The sequence below is a fragment of the Festucalex cinctus genome, chromosome 6, assembly GCF_051991245.1.
Source record: "Festucalex cinctus isolate MCC-2025b chromosome 6, RoL_Fcin_1.0, whole genome shotgun sequence".
In the NCBI taxonomy this organism is placed as follows: domain Eukaryota; kingdom Metazoa; phylum Chordata; class Actinopteri; order Syngnathiformes; family Syngnathidae; genus Festucalex; species Festucalex cinctus.
This window is the reverse complement of record NC_135416.1, coordinates 8,487,373-8,497,478: the sequence shown is the minus strand read 5'-3', so window position 1 is coordinate 8,497,478 and position 10,106 is coordinate 8,487,373. Positions and strand designations below refer to the sequence as shown.

At 37.1% G+C, this 10,106-nt stretch overlaps 1 protein-coding gene across 1 annotated transcript; it reads right to left on the bottom strand.

The window, feature by feature from the left end:
- Window positions 1–3,740: 3,740 nt before the first annotated feature.
- On the bottom strand, window positions 3,741–6,930 carry fabp2 (fatty acid binding protein 2, intestinal). Its single transcript, XM_077524648.1, has 4 exons — window positions 6,762–6,930; window positions 5,356–5,528; window positions 4,096–4,203; window positions 3,741–4,008 (listed from the first exon to the last, which is right to left on the bottom strand). The coding sequence occupies exons 1-4, from the start codon at window positions 6,826–6,828 to the stop codon at window positions 3,958–3,960; spliced, it is 399 nt and encodes a 132-aa protein (XP_077380774.1). The 5' UTR covers window positions 6,829–6,930; the 3' UTR covers window positions 3,741–3,957.
- Window positions 6,931–10,106: the final 3,176 nt, after the last annotated feature.

The following is a 10,106-nucleotide window of genomic DNA, read 5'->3' as shown; positions in this document are numbered from 1 at the left end:
CATCACGAGTGCCTTGACATTTTTAACGAGTGACGCATGTTTGTTGGCGGGGAGGCGCGCGACGCGGGGTTGTGATGTCAGAACTTCTTTTTATTTCCCCCCGCCCCCTCAATATGCAGCGACCGATGTGACGGCAAAAATGATCATTTTATAGAGTGCTTGTCCTCGTTGGGATGAGGTGGCGCCGATCCCAGCTGACTTGCCAGCTTATCACAGGCAAAAATATCATCACCTTGGCGATGCTGAGGTCTTTGAAGAAATATTCATTTGTGTTTCACAGCATCCAAAAGTTGGGCTGTTTGGTCATGTCACATGACATATTATTACCGTATTTCCTCAACAAGTGGCCTTTTTTTTTTTTTTTTTTTTTTTTAAAGGAGGTATCTGTTGGAGAGCGAGGAGGCCTAAGGTTTGAGCAAGGCATGCTGCTGTGTATTGATTGATCGATTTTCTATATGGGATCCCACCAGGATCTGTTTCATTTGGATCACATTCTATTTTGTATACTAGGAACAGTAAACGAGAGCCTGACATGGGCTAAAAATAGCACAGTGTTGCCTTGAGATGCAAATATATATCTTTTATAAATGAACTACAGTAAATGGAAATACAATTCCAGCCTCGTTCCAGCCCCCTACCCCACCAAAAAAATAAAATAAAATTAGTTTCATTAGACAATTAGTTTGTTTTTTTAGGACATAATTAAATAGAATTAAACAGTATTGTCATACTTTCTCTTGCAATGCATGTTCTATATTGTCAGATTCCGCTTACCACAGGACCAATCGGGAAAATGTCCTGACCGACTTTCCATTTAATGGGTGGAAACTCCCCTCTTCCCTCGCCTAATGCACTCTTGCAAGGGGACAGGAGCTCATTAAGCCGGTGTCGAGATGAATTCGCCTAGGTTTACTAACTTCCTTTAGTTTTACGGAGCCAATCCGATCTACCCCCACTTATTAGTCCTTAACGATTAACCATCCAGAAGTTAAAAACTAATAAAGTAAGTACTCCATTTTTACAGCAGCTTCATCTCTAAGAATTGATTGCAATTGTTATTGACCTAGTAATTTAACAATCCTGGTCAGGATCGTACGGATTTGTTTTATCTAATGCCCGACTAAATTATTCAATTAGTATCCTAGATGGTATCATGACCAGTTGTTACCAAGGAAGGTCATAGTCATTTATTCAATATGGCGGTTAAGTAGTATGTTCATAAGAATGACAAAAATAGATTTAATTTAGTATAAGAATTTAATAAAAGAATAATCATGGCACCTTGGCCACCTGGGGGCAGTATAAGTCACAAATGGACATACCGTAATGGAGACTCAGTTCCTTTCTGTTTCTCAGTACGGCAGTATTAGTCGTTCTTCGCAGAGGACAAAGACTATATGCCTGTGAGTTCTGTTATATTATCTGTCTGCATGCTTTGCTTAGCATAGATGCTATTAGCATCTAATAGTTAGCACGTGCTTATTGTGGTTTCCATTGTATAGTAGTTGAAGCGATATGGTTGTTGTGACAGTAAACAGCTTGAAACTTATTTTTGAAGAATATTTCCAGTCTATATCCTGCTTTATGATCAAGAAAGTAATTTACAGTTTTTATGCTTTTTACTTGGTGAGCCTAAAAAAATTGACCAAATTTTTTTTGGACTTTGAGCTAGCTGGGTACATCGTCGACTGGTCGCCAATTGCTAAATGTGATTGTTATTGATTGGAACAAAAATGAGTTTGACATCCCTACATTTCTTGTCTTTTTTTAATTTTTTTATTCACTTCTATAACGTTACAGTATGTACGAAGCAAACTCAAATCAGCGTCTAGAAGAGAAGTGTAGTTTTCTGTAGCTATGACAATAATATAGTTATTTATTTGAGGGAGGCAAAGATTTTCATTTTTCAAAGGCCACTATTTGAGGACATACGGTACATCAGTCTTTATTGAAAATGTTTGGAGATGATGTAATCACGCTCATTTTTTCATCCCCACACATGAACCTTGTGCACGTGCGGTTGTCCGTGGTAGCGGCCGATGCTGCCTTGTACTGTATGTACATGTGGATCACATCTCTGTGCGAGTAGCATCACCGTTTCGGGAAAACAACGTCCAGAATCTGTCTGCACTTTATATTTTTGTAGATAATATATATTTATTTTTTATTTATTACTGTTGAATAAATTATTGTATCACTCTGAAAAGGTGTCACGTTTCCTTTGTACACCCAAATCAGGGATTTGAACGCCCAGTAGCCTACTCAATACTTGGCTAACAGTTTATCTCAGAGTGCTGTGCAACATTTCACCACTATTGCACAACCATTTTGTTGACATCTCACACGCTGCGCTACTTCATCAGGTTTTTGTATATCATACTGCTGTCATGTTCAGTGGCGAGTCAAGCTTAAGTGACACCCTCTTCAAGACCCCCCGTGGCTACCCTCTACCACACTCACACTGTAATGTATGTACGTGCGATTTACTCACCTGTTGATTTTTGTTTCACTGTGCTGTTTTGCTGTGGGTGTGGATGGTGTTTTATGTAGTGATGTCACATCCTTGTCTTCAGCTAGCTAAAAGGCACTTTTAGCTAGCACGTTTGTCTATGTATGACTGAACGTTGTTGTGGCTGCCACCAACTGGCATAACGGAATTATTTAATTGATTTTTAATTTTTATTTTTTTATTCATCCCCCTACCCCCCTTAATGACGGCGATGAGCTAAATATCTCTCTGATGACTCAAATATGACAAGACTGGCAAGTTTTCGTTGATGAGATGTATGAAAATGTTATCAGATGATCTGCAGGACATTCAAAAATGAATGCTCGCCACGCCAATGCAAATTCAAAGGTAAGTTGTAAGTCATCTTAACGTATACATAATTGTCACTTAATAATAGGTATGTGATTAAATTTCAAAGTACAGTACAGTTGATTAAAAGGGTAGGGTTAAAATGGGCTACTAGCTAGCTTCAAGCTAAAATTAGCTCTGTTGTGCTAAGGTCAATTCTTTAGCTTGTGTATATGTGTTATTGTATGTGTAGAACATGCAGGAATTTTTGCCCAGGCTGCAAGTGTAAGTGTTGTCATATTGACCCATATTTGAGTGACTTTCTGAAATATGGAGGGAAATGTAGTAGTGCCCGTTTTAGATTTTTCTTTCTAAATGAACAGTACACTTGGCTTCTGTAACGTTAGCATCTTGGCCGTTAAACTATCCCAAAAGGTATTTTTTTTTTGCTTATTTGATAGTTCTATTTAATTCTGTTTTCTTAACTTGGTAGTATTTTGTCAAAATTATGTATTGAACTTAGAAAAAGAAAATTCTTTTTGTTAGTAAAATGTGACTAAAACTAATAAGCCTAAGCACTTTTCATCCAAAAGACTCAACTAAAATGGCCGCCAAAAACAACACTGCCTTTAGTCCCCCCCCCAAAAATACATGTTTTCAAACAACCAAAATACTTCCTTGACATCGATAAACTCTCTTCAACAAAATTCTTGCCGCAATCATAGAAATGTCGCCCTTTGCGGCTGCACATATCGCACATACCAGAAAGTTCATATTGTTTCCATGGTCTCACTTTGTGCTTCAATTGTCACATCTCATACTAGTGTCGACGAGCATCAATTGTACACCTTGATATAAATTTAAAAAAATAGACGTGCAACAAATAAACGGATCTTACAACATTTTATGACAGAACAAAAATAGTCTGCGACACATTGTTGGGCGTGCTTGTTTTACGTAAAGTTAATACCAGCAAGAAGAGTGTGCTATCGTATATGTATTATTTATTATGGTCAAGTCAAAATCCAGTGCAAATGTTTTTTGGGGGGAGGGGGTACATACCTGAGGCATGACACACACAGTTCACTTAATACAGGTTATCAGGCATACAGTAAATCATACAATACAGTCTGTAACGCCCCTCAGAAGGTTGTAAAAACCTAAGCCCGCTTGAAAATCCTTTTAGCATCCACACCTTCGTAGTTGTAGCTCTGTGGGCGAAAGACAGAAAGGCCACCTCAATATACTCAGACTGTAAAGGTGTGTGTCGGAGTGTGCGTGTGTTTAAGGTTCCCCACCTGTATGAGCTCATCTCCTTGCACAATTCTTGTGGTCGTAAGCTGCTTGCCGTTGTCTTTCCTGGTGAAGGTGCCCTTCAGCGTCTCACCCTCCAGCCTCCATGAGCCCTGAAATCACGTTTAACTTTCAGTATTTTCATATAGCGGAAAATTGATATGAAAGCGGGTTTGTAATTGCTTACTTTTAATTCCAGTAAAGCATATTGAGTTACATTGTGTATGAAATGTGCAATAAATCGGTGCTATTATTATTATTATTATTATTATTATTATTATTATTATTATTATTATTATTATTGTTATTATTATTATTATTATTATTATTATTATTATTATTATTATTATTATTATTATTATTATATTGTTTTGTAAGCCCCCTGTATAACATCAACCCTCATTTTTTGTGTGCAAATATATATATATACAATTTTGTAGTACTTAACTATTTAAAATAAATTAAGTTAAATGTACAATTTTTATTTATTTTTTATTTCATCAGTTACAATAAACCATGTGTTGCTTTAAAGCAACACTTGGGAACTTTCAGTTTACCTTGATTATGGCGGCACCAAATGGACCAAAGCGGTATAGTTATGTCCGAAGTAAGACCACATTTCTCATGAGGACACGCGCATTGCGTCGTTTTTGAACCCACGCCAGCAAGTGAAAGCCTGGCCAATGTTTATCACTGACTGTCCTTTTATCCGGGTAGCTTATTCTTTTTTGTCTCCTCAGACAAATCTTTTCAGTTGTTTTGCAGCTTCTGCCAGTAATCGTGCATTGACATTCAAATTAGCTTCCATTTTTGTAACGAATGGGGAAAGGGGCAAGTATAAAGCAGTCAGAACATTTGTAGTTTTTCGTATGGTGTTCCTACCACCCTCCTCAAAATTGCTTAGTGCCAGTAAAAAATGATGACGACCCTCTCAGGCCATTGCAAAGGTACCATTCAACTAGTTTTAAGTTGATGTTTTATCAGAAGAGTTATGAATATATTTTATTAAGGTTGAAAAGTTCCTTAGTGCCACTTTAAAAGGAGGCACTGATTCTTATAAATACTAATAGCAATTGCAACTATTGCGGATGATTATAAGCAGCTATGCCCAAATGGTTTTTAAAATAAAGCCCTTTACTTTCTTCTGCAAACAAGTCAAATCTTGCAGCCTCCAAAGTTCAAATTTCAAAAGTCTGAAGTGATTGATTTGGAGCAGGATCAGCAACATGAAGGTCCTTTGTAGCATTTGGCGCCTGTTTACTCACAGTTACTTCTGTGCCGTCAGCCAGGCTGTAATCAAAGTCGACCCCCAGGGTGAAGTCGAGTTCCAGGGTACGGAAATTGCTGCTCTCCTTCACGTGGAACTTGTCTCCGTTCTGCTCGATGGTGATTTTTAGATTGTCGTGGGAGGCCAGCTTCCTCTTCACCATGTTGACGCCTGTCAACGCACACAATAACGTGCTAGTGGTGTGGCACCGGACCGGACGCTGCAGGTCCATGCAGGGTGTGTTCACTTTACATCCTTGCACCAATATTTACTCTAGTATTCATATTCATGTGGCTTATAAAGATGTGATTTGAGATTACTTGGCACACCTAGTGGTTGTCAACGTTATTGCACCCAAGTATTGCCTCAAAAAGTACTTTGCTCTCCAAATACCGACATATTGTCCTAGTAGGCCCAAATGTTCATGAAAAAAAGAGAAAAGATGTTCACAGATATATTTAATATGTTTGATTAGCCACTGGAAAAAAAATAATAATAATAATGACTAAATGAAAATGTAAATGTTTGATTTATTTTTTTTTTATTAAATTATGAAATGACGAAGTACAAACGCTCACATTTTTAAAATCAAAAATAGATTTATCGACTTTAAAAAAAAAAGATGTGGAAACAAAAACAGTAGTAGACAATATTAAGACAAATGTAACATTAAAAAAATGCATACATTTAAAATAAATATTAATTAGAATATTACAATATTAGACATTATTTTTAGTCAGATGTAGAGTACTCCTTAAAGGGATACTTCACTTATTTAGCCCATTATTGCAATCAAAAGTTCATATTTTGCCTGTAATTTATTTGATACTTTCATTATTTTTCACGTACAATTAATACCTTTAAAAACACATTTTGCAACTTGCTGTTGACTGAAAATGACATCACAAGGGCTCAGGTAACCAATTACAGCTCACCTGTTTTCTAGGTTTGGTCATGTGACATTCACACGCTGAGCTGTGATTGGTTACTTGAGCCCTTGGGATGTCATTTTCAGTCGACAGCAAGTTGCAAAATGTGTTTTTAAAGATACTAATTGTACGTGAAAAATAATGAAAATATCAAATTTATTATAGGCAAAAAATATTCATGTTTAACTGCCAAAAATGGCTAAATAAGTAAAGTATCCCTTTAAAATAGACATGTTAACTTTAAAATTTATTGTGTATGTATTGTTTTGAATAATTCTGGTTTTCTTTTCCAAATTTTACATATTTGTATTAAATTATAACAACATATATAAATGATGTCACATTTTATTTATTTTTAATTGTATGTACCGGTATGTATATTATGCATGTTTCTTTCACCAAAATACAGCATTCTTCAAATAAAATCCAATTCATTGCAATAATTCCATCAGTACCATTCTATTTGCTCACATACCCATTTGCTCCATGAACTTGTCATAGTTGTCATTGCGGTCCACTTTCCAGTTGCCGTTGAAAGTCATGGTGGTGACGTGGGTGAAAACAGGTGGTGAGCTGGGCGGGGGGGGGTGAGGGTTCTTTCGGACTCTGCAGCAAAGCAAAAGAGTGCTCTAAGCGTGCCTCCTTTTTAAAGCACTCTTATCTGCTCATCTATCTGAGTGCTGATGTGGCTGTGTAAAGCTCACACTTTCTCACTAAGTACAACCCCGCGGCCGCTTCTCATTGGACACCTTTTCCTTGCAGAAAAAAAAAAAAAAAAAGTGAGCAAAGCAGTTCAAACATGCAAAGTGTGTTTACATAAAGGGGGCTGTTCCTTGTGTCACAATGAAGAATTTACTACTTTACAATAAGGGGGTTGTACATAATTGCTTTATAACCTATTTATAAATCATTAAGAAGCAGGGCATGGGAGACTGTTGACATTCCCAATTGGGATGTATGTACTGCGCTTCAAAAACAAACAAAAAACCTTCTCAATCTGTGTGGCCCAGTATAACTGTATTGGTTGGTGGACCGGTGCTTGTGGGCCACTACCGTTGGATATTTATTTCTTTCAGACATATATTCTTTATCCTTTGCAATGAATGGCTAATATTACTGCAGAGGAGTTCAGATGTGTCTGTGTATATCCGTATGTCTGTATTATACTGCCCCCAGGTGAGGTGGACAAGGAACAGGAACAGCACAATGTCCATTGCATTGAAACGAAAACTCTTGTCAATTTATTGTATTTTATTATTATTATTATTATTATTATTATTACGTTAAAGTTTAATTAAAAAGAACATGTTATTTGATTGCCATTTGAAACAGAATAATGGCATTTCCATTCATTTCAATGGGTAATGATGATTTGAGATACAAGTGCTTGAGTTATGAGTTTGTATCCTTTTTTTTTTTTTTTTTTGCTGTAAATTAGAACTGCTAAAAAGAAAGTGAATATTAAAAAGTGATAAGTGTTATTAGGAAGCCTAAATGTCTTACTGTTGGAACAAAGAAGGAAATCCTACCTCGTCCTACCAAGAACACAAGTGGGATTTATAATGCTAACTACTGTCCGAGCTAAGTGTTAGCAAGATAGCAGGGCGTGTCGTTTGATTCTTTTAAATACATAATGTGTAGTTTAGTTTGACAGTTAGCTTCAACTGGGAGTGGCATTGTACAGATTGAAGCCTCTTTTGTGAGTCAAAGCAAAACAAACAAACAAACAAACAAACAAACAAACACACCAAAAAATGGCAAAACAAAAACTCATATCTTTTAAAACTTCTAAATTGGGTCACTTGTATCTGTATCCACGGTACAATACTTACCTTATGAGTCTTCAAACTTTCATATTTTATTTTTTTGTTTGTTTGTTTTTTTTTGTGGGAGGAGAAACCTGTTGTCATTGGTGCGGCCATCTTGGAAAGGTGAGTTGGCACCGTATTGCGCTGATGAATCAGGCAAAGTGCTGAACTAAAGCATGATTTACACAAGTCGTCATCTGAAACATTTCTTTTCATTCATTTCTGCGTTTTACTTGAAAATGACAAACTGCAGTTAGCCTAATCAAATTCTCAGTTGTTGTAAGAATGTCCTAATGTGAACCACGTTCACTGCGGATTAACATGGAAGGGGGTCAATAGTGGGAAAGTGCCGCTTATCACTGCGTAGAGATATGATGACATGATGGCCTGTAATTGCAGTCACGGTGATAACGACACTCCACTGATACCTTCGACTTTCATCTTCATACAGGAGACCGTTGATATAGGACATACACACACGCACAAAAGTGCAGTCATGTGTCAATAAGAATTGGAAAGATAAACAAACACTGCATTGCAGAGTTTGCATCACCAAATGTGCCGGGTAAAAATAATCCAGGATGGGCTCAGTCCCTTTTGGACCCAGTGCTGGGTTATCTATTCCACCCAATTTAGGTTACTTTCGAACCAGCACTGTACGACAATATTCACGTTGACCTTCACTGGCACCTCCGTGTTTCTCCCCGTTATCTCCCTCGTCAGACCTTTCTACTGTCACCTCATTGACAAATCCAGGGAGATAATCTTTAACACAATAACACACCCGTACAATCTAATGAGATGCTCATTGTTATCTTTGGAAAGTAAATTACAGCTCTTTTGTATTGGCTCTACGTTTATCAGGTGTTCCTAATGTAGTGGCCTGTGAGCGTGTGTTGCTGAAAATCCCAAGACAATGCTATGTTTTTCTTTATTATAATTTCTAGGTTAGCACAAAAAGATTTAGAGAATATGCAGAAATATGCTCATGTAAGCTGCAAAGCCGAAAGCCAACATTGAATGCCCATGACCTTTGATCCCTCAGGTGCCACTGCATTAAAAACTGGCGTCATTGTGTAAAGGTTATTGCCACATGGACTCAGGAACAACTGAGACAACCATTGTCAGTGAACAGAGTTTGCCGCGACATCAACAAATGCTAATTAAAACTCAACCAGTGAAAACAATATATCAACAACACCAAGAGTGCAGGTACTAGAGTGGCCTGCCAGCAGTCCAGACCTGTCTCCAAAATTTGTGGTACATTATAAAGCATCAAATACGACAACAAAGACCTCAGTTCCAAAAACATGCCACTTTGTCCCAGCTTTTCTTGGACCCCATTGCAAAAATAGTAAAGTTTATCAGTTTGAACATTACATATCTTGTCTTTGTAGTGCATTCAACTGGTTGAATTCTATTTTTCTTACATCACAGCACACTTGGCTCTCTACCTTTTTGTTTCATGCAGGTATCATTTCGGTCCATTTGCATGCTTCACCTCATTCACTTTGCTATCTTTTTCAGTCATTAAAGTGTCTTTTATTACCACGTAGAAGTGTGTGTCTTTGGTACACAATCAGAAGATGTTATCAGGACTGAGATAACAAACACTTAAAGTACCTCTTGGTCATTATGATGAGCGCAGCAGCTAAAAATGGAAATAATGCTGACATTTCCTTCCTATTGATGTTACCTTTAACCCAGGATACTTTCAAATCAATACATGGCTTGCTTGGGATACGAATTCTATATGAATTAAATATATATGTTTTAAAGTGTTACAATCATTGAGCAATTTCCCACAGGGTTGTCCTCTTTTACAGACACTAGAGGGAGCCAGAGACACGTTACATAACCACAATTGCTGTTTCTACTCAACTAAAGGTACTAGTTTGTGCAGAAATGCATGTTGTTACTATGGCGTTTTACAGTGTTAACTTAAAGTTACTCATGTACTAACGTGGTCTAATCCTAACTTTGTTAATGATACAATTTGCACTCATGAGAGA